A 19,658-nucleotide genomic window follows, 5' to 3' on the forward strand; every position below is an offset into this window, starting at 1 on the left:
AATTATTTCCAGAAAACAAAAATATATATACTCTGATTTTCTGACTCAGTTACTAAGCTAAAATACAAGATAAGGTTAATTCCAAATTGAGATAATAAACACAAAATTATTGTGGTTGTTTTAAACAGCATTTCCTTTTTCTACTTCTTTAAACATCAACAATGCTAAATTGTTAAACAGAAATAGAATGATACTATGGACCCTTGTAGGTAACTACTGGTTTAACATGTGGTTTCAATGTATTTGTTCTTTAAATGGCACAGGATTTCCCATGAGCCAGTTGGTTTATCCCTGGCTACCTATGTATGCTTGGCTGTTTTTATAATGCAATAATGTATTTTCTTCAGAAGTCTTAATGAAGTAGCCAGCTGCAGAACAATCCTGATCCTTAGATCAAAATGGCTTTCCATGTGGAAGGACTGATAGCAATCATCATATTTTACCTTCTAATATTGCTGGTTGGAATATGGGCTGCCTGGAAAACCAAGAACAGTGGCAATGCAGAAGAGCGCAGCGAAGCCATAATAGTTGGTGGCCGAGACATTGGTCTGCTGGTGGGTGGCTTCACCATGACAGGTAGGTTAAGATGCTGCCCACTCCCTGCATTCCACCCTTCTTTAGCTGCTTAGAGTGACAAAGCAAATGTTACTCTTTGGCACTTAAGGATTCTTTATGGCCAGTGCTTGTATTTTTAATTTAATTTTTATTTAACTTTTTTGAAACAAAAATAAAATTGTTTCCACTCAGTACTTGAACAAGATGATTTTATATTAAATCACTGTACAGAATACCAGTGAAACAAATCCAGCTATCTGGACTGGTCAATCTGTAGAAGCAGAGTAAAAAGAAAGGGAAATGTACAAAAGCCTGTAGTGTTACAAGTTACTCATTCCATTAATTAATACGATAGTCAGTATTATATCATGTTCATTAATATAGGCATTAAGTTGTGGCTTTGAGTTGCCTTAAATGATGAATGTCAATGAATACCAAATGATTTTAAATCTGACTAAACTGATTTAGAAGCAACACGATTTCAAATTGATCAATGGCCTGTGTTGAAACCTAATTCTCCCACTTAATAAACTAATTTCCTTATAGGTAGACAAACACATTTTATGGAATCCACAGTAATGGGGGGAAAAGCAAATTGCCAGGAACATGGATATGAAAGAAAAATGCTAGGGTGTGTCCGAACAGAAATCCCTCAGCCACCATTTTCAGTCTTCTCCCTTTTAAACCTCTGTGGCTAGGAAGAGCCAATATATCTGTCCTCCTAAGTCCAGAAGTTCTGTTTAAACTGAGTTTTTATATTTTATATTCCTCTTCATCATTGAGAATTATGTTTTAAATATTGATATGTATTCAATTTAATGTTAATTTATTTTAGAGTCTCCATAGGATTTTAGACATTAGCAACATAATCCATTCTAACAGGAATTCGGAATGTCCATTGGATACGGAATCCCACTAGAAATGACATCAAAATGATGCCCAGCTTCATTCCAGAGGGCTATTTTACAATATCCCACTCACTATATCAAATAGTTTACTAAGCCAACCTGTGACGACTGCATCGTTTCACGATCTGAGACCTACAACATCCTAGAAAAATTTATGGACTATAGATATGATCTTTTCAGATATTCATTTTTCATGTTTGTTTAACTCTTTGCCAACTATACATTGTTTCATTTGATTTTTATGACATTATAAAAGAGCTTTGGGATAAGCAGGGATCAGAGCTACCAAGTTAACATGGACCAGAGTCAAGGCCAAGCCCAGATTTTCTGGCAGCTGCTCCCTATGTGCCACATGCCAGCCTTTAGCATTTCTTCTATTACTTCTTTATAAAGGTCTAGTTTGCAAAGACATCTTTTATAATTTTCCATTTCTCATTTTTTATGATTACATACATATATAGAACAATTTATACTGTACGAAATACTTTCTATGATGCATAATATACAAAAGTAAATACAAAGAATAAGAATCATTCAGAAACCTATCTGCACATAAGTTTATTGAAATGTTGTTATATTTTTCTTTTCTTTTCTCTCCTTGATGAACAGTATATATAATTTTATATTATCATTTTTTTTTATAATAGCACAGTTATTTCTTCATTTCCCAAAAGATCTAGAGGTGATGCTGGTATCTGAAGTGTATAAAAATATTGTGATCACATTCCCTTTAGGTTCCTCTTATTACAAGTAAAATGAGAAGAAAATAAAACCATAAAAGTTCTGATGTTACTCAGAGGACTGATAAAAAGAATAAATGGCAGTTGAATATAAACATATTTTGTTCACTGTAAATTACTATAATGTTCTGTTGTTCTAGGTTAATGTTACATTTCTTATGTTCAGTGTTCAGAATGATAATATCTCTTTTTAAAACAAAGTCAAAAAGAGATATATTTTTAATCATCTAGTATAATCGTTTAAGTAACAGGTTATTAAAATGTGTAGAAAACTTTTAATTATATTTTTGTAGTGTGGTCAATATCAGTTTTCAAGGACTTTTTTTCCTCTCAGAACTGTCAAGAACCTTAATCAATATCATAATTCATTTAAAATTTGAATGTTTTTATCTAAACTTTATCAGACTCATTGTATATATATTTTTTATTTTTGCATAGAAGAACTGGAGTGTAGCCCAGAGGGATGGGGTATGAGAGGACTCAGTAGAGACAGAGTGAGGAGCAGAACAGGTGGCACTACTAAAATACACTGTGGAGGGGACCAGGGGGGAGACCGAAGAGACTGCGCCATGTGGGTTAGCTGCCTGACTTGGGGATATGGTCAAACTTGGTCACAGTGACTGGGGGTAGCTTGGTAGTGCTAAGACTTTAACCCCTGTACCACTAGGGAGAACCTTACATATATTTTATAAATAATAGGTTGAAAATAAAAATGCACAAAGAGAATAGATGGGTAAAAAAGGAACTATGTTTAATCATAATTAGTAGTCGTGTCTTCACTTCTATATTTGTAATCACTTGGACACCAGGTATCTTATTGAATTGAGAAAGGAGACCTACATCATAAAAAATTATTGCCAAAAAAAAAATTATTGACAAATAAGCTTTGTGCTTGTAAGACCATCAGACTGTTTATCTTGTACAATGAAACATTCTGGTGTAACTGGTACTAGTCCAGCTGCCTTCCAGGAAGATCAGGCCTCAGATTCTGTGCCTATAGGATTCATGTCTTCTAGCTACCAAGTGGAGGGAGACTCATTAAAATTTCAGCGGCGCTTAAAATAATAAAAGCAAATAATAGCATTTACTATTTGTCACACCCATGTAAAAACTAGCATGTGGATCAGTGTAGCTCCTGTGTATGTATTCAGCAATTTTAGGATTTTGTACAGAAACTTTCCTTATAAATGTATTTATAAAATCCCTTTGCAAGAAACTCCTTTTGTATTAATCTTTCAAAAATAGTATGACTCAAAAACATTTTCTGTTTTTTGATTTGTGTTTGAATTAAAAGTCAGATACATTGTGGTTTGAACACAACAAAAAAGAACTTGTCATCGATAGTTTTGTAGACTTTTACTTATTTTACTGACATTCTGTGATATCTTAGAGCATTTTTCAGTCAATTATTTCCCAAATGGTTCATACATTCTAGAATCCTCATGTCTGATGTTTCTTGCCCAATTCCATTCTTCATACTTTTGAGTATTTTTAAGTGTGTTAATATAGCCTTAAAAAGATATAAACTGTAAAGATTTAAGCATTCTGTTAGCCTTTTTTTTTTTTTTTAGCAAGAATCAAATATTATATTGTCTTCTCAGGGAAAATGGTAGCTTTTAGATTCTTTTATTCAAAATTACTTAAGAAAAATGTATATCCTTTACCTCCCTTGTGGAGCTATTATGTTACAGAAAAAAAATAATTATAACTGAAGAAGACATACTTGTTATTCTATAAGAGAATATCTTACTAAGAGACTCAGATCAGAAAACAAATTCAAGCTGATATGTAGTCAACAATTTAAACTCTTCTTAGAGCTCATGCAGACCCTAAATGCCCATTAGCTGTTTGGGAAGAAGAAATAATTTAAAGACTTATTAAATACCCTGAGGAAAAAAATATATATTATCATCTTTCCTTCCTTCTCTCTCTTAGGAATTTAAGACAGCAAGTGTGACTTAGTTATGGTACAGAATAGATTTGCCAGAATCTGATATATTCAGAATGCTTAAGAGTGACGCTAATGAAAAGCACATACATTCATGGCCACTAATACACATGCACATACACACACACACACACATCAAACATCACTTCTTGAAGGAAATAGCCATAATGAGTGTAAAAAGAACAATGGAAACAAATAGGAAGGTTTGGGCCTCCCTGGTGGCTTAGGGGTTAAGTCTGAACACCCTGCCATCATGAAGGCCCACCCCAATGGCCTGAGTCCAATCCCACAGCAGACCTCTCCTTAGTACCCGCTGCCCCCCTCATCAGTGTATTTCAGTAGATCTGCCTGTTCTGCTCCCCATTCTGTCTTCAGTGAATCCTCTCACCCCTTGTACCTCTGGCTTGTACCCCAGTCCCTCTATGCAAAATAAATAATAAACTTACAACAAATGAATAATTCATTAAAAAAAAGCCAGGAAAGTCTTAAAATAACACATTTGACCCCATGTTATGGAGGCTGAAAATACTATTGAGGATAGAAATAGTCATATATATGTTGTATTGATATCAGACTATAATACATACATACATATACATATACATGTGATATATATATACATATACATATATATGTGATATATATATATATACATCCTTAAAATTATTCATGATTAAATGAATGTACAAAACATCTGGATCAACACTGTCCAACAGAAATATATGAACCCTAAATGCAATGTTATACATTTTCTATAAGCCATTTTTAAAAAATAAAAGAAAAAGATTAATTGATGTAAATAGTAGAATTATTTAGCTCAATACATTGGAAGTGTTTTCATTTCACCATGTAGTCAATAAAAAAACTGTTATTAAGACATTTTACATTTACTTTCCTCAATAAGTCTTTGAAACCCAGTGTGTATTTTAAACTCACGGGCTATCTCAATCCAGACTACAGAGCCCCATTTCTGTGCTCAGTGTTTACACCAGACGCTGTGTTTAACTGTGCTTAGAGTATGAGAACATGATAGTGTCTTTCCCTCACTCTTCATTCTGTTTCAGCCACTTGGGTTGGAGGTGGTTACATCAACGGAACAGCTGAAGCAGTGTATGTACCAGGCCATGGCCTAGCTTGGGCTCAGGCACCAATAGGATATGCTCTTAGCCTGGTTTTAGGTAAGTGAAACTTCAAAACTTAGTGACCATTCAGTGAAACTTAAAAATTCAGAGTATAAGTAATGAATGAAATAACAATAAACAATGTGCATAACTATTCTGGAGAATTGTTACCAGAAATCTCTCAGTAGTAGAATACAATTGCTTAGATTAATTGATTTCTTAATTATGGAATATGTTTTTTTAAAAAAAAAAAAAGGATGAGACAGCCTCTTGGTTTTTATAACTTTCAAAGCAGTGAATTTCTTAACATTTTTTCTTTCAAAAATAATATAGCATTAAAAATGAATCTATTTGATTGTACCAAAGTTTCATTTTTCAAGTCAAACTAAAAAAGAATACTGAATATTAAATAACAAAGTTCCTAATTATTTTTTGCACTCAAAGTACTTTTACTATGTTGTGTTTATTTAAAATGACTGAATCTATACTGAGAGACAAATGTATGAAGACATTTTACAATGTATTATTACTTTTCAAAGTTTATTTCTAATTAAGGTAATATTTGGATACCCCCAGCTGGTATTGCCAACATAGTACAACCACTATCAAATATAGAACACAACCTGCTACCATAGTCTATTGTGTTTTCTTTCCCTCTTTGGTCTTAAGTCCCCTCCCCACCCCGTTCAGTTCTACAGTCAGTTTTCAAGAATTCTGTAGTCAACTTTAAGCTTATCTTTATCTGATTTTTATTTTAGCCTCTCTATGGTCCACATATTAGTGATACCATCCCATATTTATCTTTCTCTTAATTTCAATTATTGTAATGAGTGCCACATTCAGTTGTGTTTTTCAATCAAAATGTATCAGATACACCAATCTATTGACCACTAGATGTAAACAAACATGAATGTATTGAGAAATTATATTTGGTTGTTAAATATTTCTAGATTTTGTACTCAAAGGTATTTCAGAATGGCTCACAACACATAAAGGTGTTATAAAATATTCACTTTCCTTAAGAAATTAAAGCATAGTAAAAGATTGTTAAAGATTATTATTTTTTTCAAAAACAATTTCCTTTAGGTGGTCTGTTCTTTGCAAAGCCCATGCGTTCCAGGGGATACGTGACAATGTTAGACCCGTTTCAGCAGATCTACGGAAAGCGCATGGGTGGGCTCCTATTTATTCCTGCACTCATGGGCGAAATGTTCTGGGCAGCAGCCATTTTCTCGGCCCTAGGTAAGGACTAGAGAAAAAATTGTTCTAGCTGACTCTCTCTGCTTAGATCAGATGTTACTTGACTTTCTTTAGTCACAGGCCAGCCTACCCCCAACTTCCCTCGCTGGATTAATGCCTTCTCCCTGGTTGTAGTTCCACATGCTAGTCGAACTTATCCTTATAACCTGCAAATTTGATTTTGTCCTGTTACTGCTTAAAACAACACGAAAATTTAATGATGCTTATGACTGCAGTTTTGGTTCTCACTTCTCATCGTTTCCCATCCTCCTTCCTTTCAGATCTGTTATTCTTCACGTACAAATCTAAGTGCCTTCTGTTTTGGACTCACTTCCACTCCATCTTTCACATCCGCTACTTAACTAGGAAGTGTCATTCAAGTCCTCCTTTAGAAATCATTTACTCAGAGGAATCATCCTGAACATGCTAGATGTCTTACATATGGGCTTCCTTACGCATCTAAATTTTGTTCTTATTGGACCTAACATTCTGTATAATTATTTGCTTATTTACCTACTCCAAGTCCAATTTCTAACCTCACAAAAGATATTATACATTTTTTGAAGGCAGGTACGTGTGCCTTGTGAACGAATGAATGGATGAATCAATGATAGCTGTATTTTGTTCCAACAAGAAAAAAAAAATCTTCTGTTCTGAATGTAACCCCATCACTTAATAAAGTTTGGGTTGTGGATATGTTTTGAGAAATAGGAAATGAACTTGGAGACTTTAGGGACTTATTTACCACCAAGATCACTTAATGTTAAGGACAATCTGCCCTTGGCTTTTGGAATCTTCACCCACTTGTGAGATTTAGAAAACAAGAAATAGTAGGAGTCCTTCAGGCTCAATATGCTCCCTTTTGATCAAGGGAAATCTAAACCATCCACCGATGTTAACTTCCTATTTGAAGTTCAACACTAGTGGAAGTTCCACAACCTTCCTCAGTGAGCTTTGTCAATGTTTGGCATCAAGATGTCCATACATTTCACCCTCCACATATTTTACTCTCCACTTCTTACAAATGGAAATAAAAGGCTAACGTTTACAATTAGACTCTGATCAGAACACAAGTAATATAAAATTAATTCTCTTTTGTATGAAATATTCTAGACTACAAACTTGCTTTCTGTAATAGTGCTATCAGATCTGGCTTCTGTAACATCATAGTTATACTAACTTTTGCTCCTTTCTCTTTCATGTTCCTCTATAATCTTATATTTTCTTGAACTTCAACTGTAAAAAAAAGGAGAAGTATGATGAAGAGATTTTGATAGTTAGAAAATACTGTAACAAACTCACTAAAAATGTTGCTAGATAATAATTCTCTACAACTACTACTGCACTAGATCCCAATGAAATAGTATGTACAAATAAAGCTTCCTTCTAAACTTGTTCTCATTAGCTAAGAAGCAGTTGGTTTCAAAAGCAAAAATGTTCTTAAGAACAAGCTACCTGCTGATATGTAAAAAAAGAAGTGGGCTGAATATCTAACAGAATGTAAAATGTTCGTGCACTGAAGAAAAAAAAGTTGATTTATATAACAAAGCCCTGAAAGAATGCGATTAATAAACTAATATTTCTAGTGTATTCTAAATATGAAATATAATAGCTAAACTCAGAGCTTTACTGCAAATAGTTACATTTTGTGTGGGGGGGGTATATGTCTGTATGTATTTCAATATATATGTAAAGTGTATTTGTTTCTCCCTTTACAAAAGCACACATAAACATATGAAAACATTACTGCTGTTGCTGTTCCAAGCTCTGGTATTAAGACTGAATGTGTATTTTTATTTAACAACTATTTTTTTCAAAATAATACTTGGGCATAATTTAAAGTTATTGTTACTTGAAATAAATGGGTATATTTAAAACTAGACAAATGTCAGAACTATTGCAACTTGACTATGAATGTGCATAGGTACCACTGAAACATAGGAGATTCTTAAGCGATCTGGTCTAAACAGAAAACATCCTTACAGCTTTTTAAACAAATATATAATTGTGCTTCTAACAGTTCAGATTAAGTGAGTATTTATAACTTTATTTTTATAATGAATTAGTAGACTAATGTTCTATAGAAAAACTGGGAGTATAAAATTGATTTGATTCACTACAAATGAATGAATTATTTAAGACATAACTCAGAGGTAAAATTCATCTCAGTTTAATAATGATATAAAGCATGGGTGATTTCTTTAAAATCATGAGTTACAACCAACGGGCAGCAACTCCAAATCTTTAGGATTCCATTCAGTGATGTTTCTTCTATCACATATAGTCTCCTTACTTTTTTAAGATGGATGTAGTGGAAATTTAGATTTTTACTAATCTGTGAAAAATAAGACAAATTTCAAAAAATAAGGTATTTCATAATTCATAATATATAACTAAAATGTTAGGAAAATAAAGAATAATCAGAGAGATGAATGACAAAGATTTTCAGATAAATTTTCAACACAAAGGATATTATTACAGGGAAAATTGTGTTAAATACCAACACAACAATTGTTCAGTTATGCAAAGTCGCTTGTAAATAATTTATCTCTTTCCTTTTTCTTTGACCCCACAAGTCCTTGTCAAACTTTTCTTTTTATTAATTGGTTTTTACTTAATAAAGTAATTTCACTGTGTTATTAAAACACTAATAATTTTTTTAATTGGTACTGTCTATTTTTACTTTAGACCAAAATCTTATAATGCTCTTTGGGATAACTTGATTTTCATCTTCATTGGGTTACATACATTATTAGCATGCAATTGAGAAGTGATAGTAGAATGCAAGGTTTCAATTAATAATTCAAAAAATCATAGATATGCTAGCAAACATCATCACTGTATTGAAATATGAAATATAAACACTATAGCTTTTGTAAATGATGGGGTAAGGGTTTGTGAAGCAAGAAGTGAGTTCTGAACTGCCAGTTCAAAAGCTATAGTGATCCAACCATCCTTACCACTCACAACTCCACTGGAAATACAGACATCAACAAACTCAATAACAAAACCATAAGTTAGGAAAACATAACTTCGATTTCTAAGGCAGTTTTAAAATTCTGATGATAAGCCTACTTAAAACCATGATATTGAAATCTCAGAGCTCTTTAGTACATTAGCTCATAGGAATATGATTGGAATGATCTACCAATTAAAAAAAAATAAAAATGACTATTCACAGACCTGAAAGATAAAAAGTTGATAGATGGAATTTACTAATTTTATTTTCTCCTACAAATTTGTCCAAAACCTTGATACCTTATACTATCTGTCCTCTAAGAAAAGATAGAGGCATCAGAGTTAATGAAAATTAGCAAATAAATATGAATTGTAAAATGTGGAAATCGACAATGCTTATCAAATAGGCTTGCTGTTCTCATGGATGTGAGCAAATATATTGCCTATGTTTAGTTAAGTCAGAGTTTCAAGCAGGTGGCAGAATTATTCCAAGTTCTTATAATAGTATTATATTTATCATATTGCATGGAATGTTGTAATCACATCATATAATTTGGATGTGCTCACATAATTAAGTTAGCAAGCACTAATTTCAGAAAGGAGGAGTTTTTTTTAAAAACACATCAATTCTTACATAAATAAAAATATATATATGTATATGTATATGCATCTCCAATTTGTTGAACTATAAAACTTTCAACATAAAATTCACTCTACTATCATACAATATATTTCATATTTAATAGAGTAAAATATTTACTATCCCTGAACTTTCAACATATTTTTGCATAGGGTGCAGAAACCACTTCAGACCTTGACCACAGTGTCCTCTTTGCTTTTTAACAGGAGCCACTATCAGTGTGATCATTGACATTGATGTACATGCTTCTGTCATCGTTTCTGCACTCATCGCCATTCTGTATACCCTAGTAGGGGGCCTCTACTCCGTGGCCTATACTGATGTTGTTCAGCTCTTTTGTATTTTCATAGGACTGGTAAGTGAACCATTCACTGAGCTTTCTCTTCCTCACTTTCCCCTTCCCTCGCTCCCTTACTTTCTTCCTTTAACATCTCTGTTCTCTTTTTCTCTGTGCTCTCTCTCCAGCCTTTATCTTCCTTTATCTTCCTTTATTTCATATTCTTTTTATTCCTTATCCTATTGTAGAAGAGACTGAGACATTTTATAATAACTCGGTCAAAATTAATTTAAATATTACTTTCCATTATGAGTAATACACAGTAAAATATATACTATTTTTAAATTTTGATTTCTCTACAAGTTAATGGGATGAAAATCTCTAGTGTCTTTGTTAGATTTTGACAATGTATCTATCATCAGTTTACTTTTTAGAAAGCTTTGGATTTTCTTTTACTTCACATCAAAAAATTTACATGTGACCTTTTTTAAGTTTTGAAGACAACACACTTTTCTCAGATTGTGCTCATGGGACATAAAATTTGTCTTGTAGGAAAAAAATGTGGGTTTCACCTACTTGGGGCCTAAAATCAAACCCAAAAAAGGCTTAAATATATATGACTGGAAAGATTATTATGCATGACTTGTGTAAGTTAGGTAAAAAGTACTGCATAATTATGAGCAACTTTATGTGTCAACAATTTAGTCAGAGGTAAGCCTTTGCAAATTCACATCTTAAAATGTGAAAATGGGCCCTCCCTGGTGGCGCAGCGAGTTAAAGCACAGCACTGAGAATCTAAAGCCGCTTCCGCATGAGTTGGAATCCCGCCTGCCCCGGAGGTGACCACATGGCGTGGCAGACCTCTCCTGACCCGCCCGCTGCTCCCCTCAGCAGTGTACTTCGTCGATCTGCCTGTTCTGTTCCCCGCTCTGTCTCTGGTGAAGCCTCTCACCGCCCCCTGAGCCTCTGGCCTGTACCCCAGTTCTGTATGCACAAATAAATAAATCTTAAAAAAAATAAATAAAATTAAATAAGTAAATGTGAAAGTGTAGCTATACATATAATAATATTCAACACCAAAGATATACTAAAGGAAATATAAAATGGTGTGTCCACTCTGTGCTAAGAGCTGTAGTGGGCTTGCGCATACACTTTATCTCAGTAGTGTATCCTACAGGGACAACATGTGTGTACAAAGGCCAAGGACAGGGCAACCTAGGACTTACTTTCCCATAGATGATAGAAACACCCTGATTCACCTTCTTTTTCTTTATTTTAATAATAAAAAGCTATTCAAGTTTTATATTACAAATTTAGAAATGAAAACTGAAGAATCACACAAATGTTTTTGTTTTGTTACTTTCTATCATTTCTAATAATATATAGAAGGAAATTTTAAAAAACTGGCTACAATTAAAATTAGTTTAGTCAATTTATTTTTCTTTTTCTCCTAGACATTTTACTTATACTACTTGGAATTTCATTCTTTCACATTTTAGTTAAATTCAAGAATATTTAATTTACTCAAGCACTTCTACATTTTTGTTTTACATGAACAAAAACAAGTGGGCAGTACAGAAATTATGACTTTTCCCTAGTATCAGCATAAATTCCTAAAAAACATTTCTGTTCAGAGTGTTGGAGTCAAGGTTTGGTAATGACAGATCTCATAACTAATTTCTTGGTATTCTAAGAAAGACAATCTTGTGGGATAAGTCTGTTTATTGATGTTGTGGGGCAGGGAGATTTACATTTTCTAATTTTTATTTATTTTATTTTTAATTAAGTTATTTTTTTTTATTGAAATGATATCTGGATACCCCACCAAGTATTGCAATCAAAATACAACCAACATCCACAGTCCACCATTGTGGACTTCTTCCATTGTGCCTCCTTCCTTTTTTGATCTTACCTCTCCCCAAACTTCTGTCCACTCTGGATGCTCCAGTTCTATAGTCAGCTTTCAAGTGTTAGGTTTTAAGTTTATCTTTATATGACTCTTAGTTTAGTTACTCTACTCCTGGTTTTTCCACATTAGTGACACCATGTGGTATTTATCTTTCTCTGTCTGACTTAATACACTTAGTATTAACCCTTTTAGCTCTATGCATGTTGCCACAAATAGCATGAGTATATCTTTTATGATCACTGAGTAAATATCCATGTGTATATATACCACATCTTGATCCATTCATCTGTTTTGGGGCACACAGGTTGTTTCCATAATTGGGCTATAATAAATATCATTGCAATAAATACAGCTAGTTCCTTTTTCAAATAATGTTTCTGAATTTTTTGAGTACATGCCTTGGCATGGAATTACCAGGTTGAATGCAGATCCATTTTTTTTTTAAGCTTTATTTATTTATGCTTACAGAATTGGGGTGCAGGCCAAAGGTGTAGTAGATGAAAGGATTCTCCAGAGACAGAGTGGGGAGAAGAACAGGCAGACTGATAAAGTACACTGCTGAGGGGAGAAGCGGGTGGGTCAGGAAAGGTCTGCCACACCATGTGGGTCAGCTCCCTGCCCGGGGATTGAACTGCAGTGGCTGTAGTGCTGCAGTGGCTTCGGAGAGCTTCATAATGCAGTGCTTTAACCTTATGTTGCACCACCAGGGAGAGCCCTGGCAGATCCATTTTTAATGTTTTGAGACAACTCCTCTCTGCTTCCCCCAAAGTGCAGCACCAGTCTGCAATCCCACAAGCAATGCACAAACTTCACTTTACTCCATATCCTTGCCAACACGGATATATTACTAGTCTTTTCAACATGGGTCATCTTCACAGGTGTGGGATGGTATCTAACTAAAGCCCTATTAAGTAGTCTGAATACATGAATATGTTTTAATCAATTAATTTAACCACATCCTCTCAAGTTCTCTAATCTCATTTATTTTATCATCATTGTAATATAAGAGAGTTGAAACACTCTTCATAATACTTTTTTGTACCAAGATTTTTTTACCCACCAATTTTTTCATTAGCTTTTTCCTTGTAATTTTAATGAATGTATATCCTTTCCTAATTTAAATATTAAATGTGTGTGTGTCTAAATGTTCTAAAATCAGATGCTTTCTTCTCAAAGGTTTCTAGTGATTGCTCCTATCATTGATATGGCATGGTACAATAAAATATAGAAGTAGACATTGTGTTACCTTAATTTTTTAATTAGTATTTTATGGCATGGCATAGAGGTATGATTTCTACAAAAGAAATGACTGACCTTTGTGGTCAATAAAAAAAAATAGGTCAGCGAATCTCTCATATAGTAGACAGTTAAAAATCATAAACTAACCCTTTACTGTCACTTGTTGGTTACAGTGGATCAGTGTCCCTTTTGCACTATCACACCCTGCAGTTAGTGACATTGGGTTCACGGCTGTGCACGTCAAATACCAGAAGCCTTGGCTGGGTACCATTGAATCATCGGAAGTCTACACTTGGCTTGACAGTTTTCTGTTGTTGGTAAGTGATGCTTTTATCTGGAGAATGCAATCTAATGGTTCCCAAGTCAAATGCATTTTCAACATTGCAATGTTTATAAATTTCACTTACTGACTCATGTCCATCTCTGAATTGACTAAATTTTGTTGGAAGAATAGAGGCACTCACTGACTGTGTTGTGGTGACGGACTAGCATCAACATGGAGAACAAATGTGTGCTCAAAGGGACAACATCCTGGATTTATGTAAGATGTGCCTACATTGCTTTTGTGAACTAGTTAAGGAACACTGTGCCCCATTCCCAGTTACCTCCCCCCAATCTAAGAGCCCAGCCATCTGAAAGTTTTAATTTACACCAGATATAAGTGTATTAAAACTAGTTTCTTCTGAAAATAGTAACTCACTTAGTCACTAATCACCAAGTAAGTAAATTAGTATGTTAGCTGTTAGTTTATAGGATACATTGAGAAGGAGCTGTCACTCAAAAAATGCCAAGAATGAAGTTCTAGGAAGCAGTGTGGAAAGCAGGATCTTGGGGCAAAAGCATTGGCAGGGCCAGGAGGGAGGAGGGACGCAAAAGAAATTAAGACATTACAGTGTGGGAGAAGAGGAGAATACAAAATGAAATACCAGCATTTGTGATGTTAATAATTGGATGGGTTACATATAAAACACTGTTTTTGGCTTCACAGTAAGAAATAAATTATATTTAATGTCAACATTAACAGTAAATTATTTATTTTTGCTTCTTCTTTACAGGGGCCACATTTTGTGACTAGGCTTTGTGGTTTGATTCACTGCTAAATTTAGCACTAAAAGTAGTTGTGTCTGTACCCATAAAAAGTTTCTTGGTAAGGTAGAAACATAAAAACAAATGTTTCCTCTACAGGGTAGGAGAGCTTCTTTCCCAAAGATTATTAAGAAATGTGTTGACTGAAATTCTTCTGGAATGGTTCACTATTATGAACTGAGTGCAGAAACAAATTAAATATCATGTGTGTGTGTAACCATACCTGCCTGGAAGGTATTTTTATGTTTACATGGAGAAGATGAGATCCAGAAAAATTGAGCAATTTGTTGATAATCAGAGAATCAAGACCCCAACTTCATTTATCCTGCATTACACTTTAGTTTTCATATTTGATTTATAAACTATATGACTTAGAGATAGAGCATTGCACCTTTCATTTTACCTCATTTTAAAAAAAAAATTTGGAAACAGGGTTTTTTAATTAAATTGATATATATTTTGAATCATTATTCATTTTTTAGACAATGTTTACTTACCCTCCCACAGGTGTCCCCTCAGAATGTCCTCCCCAAATTCACCTGCACACCATCACGATAGTCCCCAGTGCTCCTCCCTCCCTTCTTTGACCCCTCCCCCATCCCTGCAGGATGTCTCTGGTTTATAATTGTCTGTTTGTTTTTGTTGTGTTGTGTTGTATTGTGTTATTATTTTTTCCCCTAAAGCAACCAAAAGTTATTTTATTTTAAAAACACCTAACGCTCCAAATTGCAATGACAGCCTCCAAATCATTCTGAAATGTTGTGGTTCTCATACAGACGCTGGGTGGAATCCCATGGCAAGCCTACTTCCAGAGGGTTCTCTCTTCATCCTCAGCTACCTATGCTCAAGTGCTGTCCATCCTTGCAGCTTTTGGGTGCTTAGTTATGGCTCTACCAGCCATACTTATTGGGGCTATTGGTGCATCGACAGGTAAATCTCTTGCAATTTTACTAATTAACTCATTCAGGTTATCAATTAGAATCCAGTTGTCCTCCCTCCCCCATTTTTCCTGTTACTCTTATGTAGTTAGAAAACATATCAGACCATACTTTGGGTGTGTGCGTTTGAAAACTGTGAACAGCAAAACAAATAGGAAAGCCTATTTTTTCTTTGAATTAGGTACACATTCTTGGTGGTTATTTCTGATATTGTAACATCTCAGATAATACTACAAAATTGGTTTCACCAAAGCATGACTTTGAGCAATTATGATGGAAAATGGGGAATGGTAGGATCCTATGTAAATCACTCCTATAATCAAGATAATACAGAAGTTAAACAAATAAAAAGGGAACTATACTAACATACATTTAGAGTTTGCATTGTATGCTTCAGCACATGCTAGTGAAATTAAACAGCCAAGAAGCTATGTATTCAAAGATAAATTTGTATTAAAATTCTTTTTATCACAGAGTACAAAAATACCCTGAAAATTTCAGCCTCAGAACTGTACTTTTTACTGAATGAAAAGAACCTGTCCTTGTCTAGCATGCCTCCCAATTCCAATAAATAAATGAGTTTATTGGAATTTAGCTGACAGAAAAATCATGCTGAGAAAGCCCCCAAGCTCATATCCAGGAAAAGGGTAGATGATAACCTACTCTGGTCTTAAGCCATCTATTCATGTATAACTGAGGAATGCAACAGCAAATGTCCTCTCACATCTCCCAAGAGTTGAAGAAATAACCTGATTCAATATAAAAACATTTGTTTCTATGACATTGCAGAAGAAAAAAAATATGTATCTCACTACCACATTCTATGGAGATCTCATGAATAAGACAAGATGTATCCAAAACAGATTAGAAGCCAGGACAATAAGAGACAATTTCACTTGACCAGTATATATGTATTTCCCACCTAATAAGGCTAACATACCTAATTAGACTAATTAAACATCCTGCCTGATTAGACTAATTCATACATTCTGAATTCACTCCAAAAGCTACCTAGTTAATAGGATGACACCCCCCACCCACCCACCCCAGAGGATAAATAACATATGGCTCTCTGGTTATTGTATGTTTGTTATTTCTATTCAACAGATTGGAACCAGACTACATATGGGTTTCCAGATCCCAAGACTAAAGAAGAAGCAGACATGATTTTACCAATTGTCCTGCAGTATCTTTGCCCTGTGTACATTTCTTTCTTTGGTCTTGGTGCAGTTTCTGCTGCTGTAATGTCATCAGCAGATTCTTCTATCTTATCAGCAAGTTCAATGTTTGCTCGAAATATATATCAGCTTTCATTCAGACAAAATGTAAGAACAATTTTCTTAAAACACAATTTATTATGATTGTTATTTTCATCATTTTATTTATTGTGTATGTACTATGCAGTATATGCTTATATTTATATAACATCTGACTTACTTTGATTAAGCACACAGGTTAAATAATGATGAATTTTATTTATTTTGGAAGTGAATTTTTTAATGCTGCTATTCATATTAATAATGAAAGAAACAAATCAATATAACTGCATCCCAAGATACGCAGTGTTATTGATATAATTTAAACTTCTACTTTTCTGAAAATGAGTAATGAAACCTAAAATATGTTAGAAAAACTTTGAGTTGCATTAAATATAAGAAACTTGAGAATGCTAGTAGAGGCAGAACATGGGAAGTTATTTCATGTATTTGTGTAACATCTGTCAGACTCTTCACTTTATCTACAAAATCTGTCTTTGTAAATTTGACTTTTTAATTTAAGTGAGTGGGTACAGAACAGCATAATATTGTGTTCACTATCAAGGGACAATTAGCCCCTCTACACCTTCCTCCTTGAATAAAACTTTGCCTTACATGGAGTTTTCTAGGTAATAGTTAGCAAAATTTGCTTTGTAAGATAATTAGCCATAAAGACATTAGGGCTCTGATGTTAGGACTATTTTGACACATGTAAAGTTTTATTATAGTATTATTCTTCTGTTATATAATGCAACTTCATCTGACCTTTGTTCCTTCAAGGGAAAGAAAAAAACCACTTTGCCCCTGCAAGTGGTTCACATAAACCTTCCCAAAGGCACTCAGGGCTGTCAGCTAGATAGCTTATTCTGAATAATTTTGCTTAGTCAATAGGTTGAACCATTAAAATCAGAGGAATTCTTAAGCCAGCTTTAAAACACAGAAATGCATCTCATTTTTCACTTACAGGAGTAAACTGGGTAAAAATCTGACATGATTGCAATTTCTTGCAGGCATCAGACAAGGAAATTATTTGGGTCATGAGAATCACGATATTTGTGTTTGGAGCTTCTGCAACAGCCATGGCCTTGCTAACAAAGACAGTGTATGGGCTCTGGTACCTCAGCTCAGACCTCGTGTACATCATCATCTTCCCACAGCTGCTCTGTGTGCTCTTCATCAAGGGAACCAATACATATGGAGCTGTGGCAGGTTATGTTTCTGGCCTATTCCTGCGAATAACTGGTGGGGAGCCATACCTGTACCTGCAGCCCTTAATCTTTTACCCTGGTTACTACCCTGATAAGGATGGTATATATAATCAGAAGTTCCCATTTAAAACCCTAGCTATGGTTACCTCATTTTTATCCAACATTTGTTTTTCTTATCTAGCCAAATATCTATTTGAAAGTGGAACCTTGCCACCAAAACTAGATGTATTTGATGCTGTTGTTGCAAGGCACAGTGAAGAAAACATGGATAAGACAATTCTAGTCAAAAACGAAAATATTAAATTAGATGAACTTGCACCTGTGAAGCCTCGACAGAGCATAACTCTCAGCTCAACTTTTACCAATAAAGAGGCCTTTCTTGATGTTGATTCCAGTCCAGAAGGATCTGGGACTGAAGATAATTTATAATGACCACATCTAAATAAATTACTGCTTTCTCAAACAGGCACTATAACTGGCTAGCCCTGGAAGAATGATTTGAAGCATATAAAAATATATTTAAAATACAGACAACATTCAGGAGGACAAAAGTCCATATAAAGTACAATCGCACAGATACAAGCCAAGCTAGAAGGAAAAAACTATGAAAGCAACAACTTTTTCACTCATCAATATTTTTCATCCTCATTTGATTCTGACTCCAGATAGTTTTACCAAGTACCCCAAATTATTAAAGCTCCACTCAAACAACAGGCCACCAAATGGAGTATTTACCTTTTTATTATGATAAAGTATATATGACAGCACTTAGGGAATTGAATAATCTTACTCCAAACTTTGCTAATGTACAGGTGAGTCTTGTTTAATTATCATACCAAAGCTGTAAGAATCACTCATTGTCACTCCAATGAATGCTACAGTTATTAAACAGATGATTGTCTTGATGTGATGAATAACCCTTCCATTCATGTTCCTATCTATAACATTTGCTAAATATGCAATTGTTTTTCTTTTAGTGGTAACAGGCATTAATCTGAGCAAGAGACAAAGCAAATCCAGTAAATATATGGCAACATTTCTTTATGGGCAAAGTGATAGGAAAATAGGACCCATCTTTGGTCTGCATTGAGTGTGTATATATCTGCCATATACATTGAGACTTTTACCTGGAGCAGAAAGGCATGATTATTAGCAAGCTTATAGCAATAAATCTAGTAGTCCATTAAGCAGAAAGTGAAGAACAGTAAGTTTTCATCTTCCTTTGAAGTTTATGAAATTTTGCCTCATGATAAAGAAAGGTAACATCTTGGTTTACTATTCAAATTAGTATTGGAAGTGAAAACAAGCCATATGAAAGGTAAGGTGGTTACATAGTACCAATTAAGGTTAATGAGAAACTGCACTCATGTAAAACTGATTAAATAAAAGTCAACTTTGCAAATTCATCAAAATTTAGTAATTAGTGTCAAGAGAGTGGACTGTGATACTTTCCTGCATAAGCTAGTCTTAGACTCTAGGTGAATCACCACTATAAAATGTATATAATGAATTCTAAAATGAAGAAGTAGAAATACATCCTAAAAGGGAAGAAGCCATCAATTTTACACTTGGTGTTTACTTAATTTTCATGAGATTGGTCATTAACTATTATTTTATTCCTTTTCTGGAGTTGAAG

The 19,658-nt window shown here is 34.1% G+C and overlaps 1 protein-coding gene across 1 annotated transcript; it reads left to right on the plus strand.

Annotated features, from left to right (window-relative positions):
- Window positions 1-398: 398 nt before the first annotated feature.
- SLC5A7 (solute carrier family 5 (sodium/choline cotransporter), member 7) lies at window positions 399-18,451 on the plus strand. Its single transcript, XM_004686197.1, has 8 exons — window positions 399-576; window positions 5,216-5,329; window positions 6,359-6,514; window positions 10,316-10,464; window positions 13,708-13,851; window positions 15,397-15,550; window positions 16,666-16,883; window positions 17,825-18,451. Exons 1-8 carry the CDS (start codon window positions 399-401, stop codon window positions 18,449-18,451), a joined length of 1,740 nt encoding a protein of 579 aa, XP_004686254.1.
- The last annotated feature ends 1,207 nt before the right edge of the window (window positions 18,452-19,658 follow it).

Source organism: Condylura cristata, unplaced genomic scaffold (genome assembly GCF_000260355.1).
Source record: "Condylura cristata isolate star-nosed mole 26May11 unplaced genomic scaffold, ConCri1.0 scaffold00020, whole genome shotgun sequence".
In the NCBI taxonomy this organism is placed as follows: domain Eukaryota; kingdom Metazoa; phylum Chordata; class Mammalia; order Eulipotyphla; family Talpidae; genus Condylura; species Condylura cristata.

Excerpts from the sequence above, each read along its gene's own strand:
- SLC5A7 (XM_004686197.1), top strand. The coding sequence starts at position 399 with ATGGCTTTCCATGTGGAAGGACTGATAGCAATCATCATATTTTACCTT. Across the intron at positions 6,515-10,315 it reads AGCCATTTTCTCGGCCCTAG|GAGCCACTATCAGTGTGATC; the intron begins GTAAGGACTAGA and ends GCTTTTTAACAG. Across the intron at positions 10,465-13,707 it reads TTTGTATTTTCATAGGACTG|TGGATCAGTGTCCCTTTTGC; the intron begins GTAAGTGAACCA and ends TGTTGGTTACAG.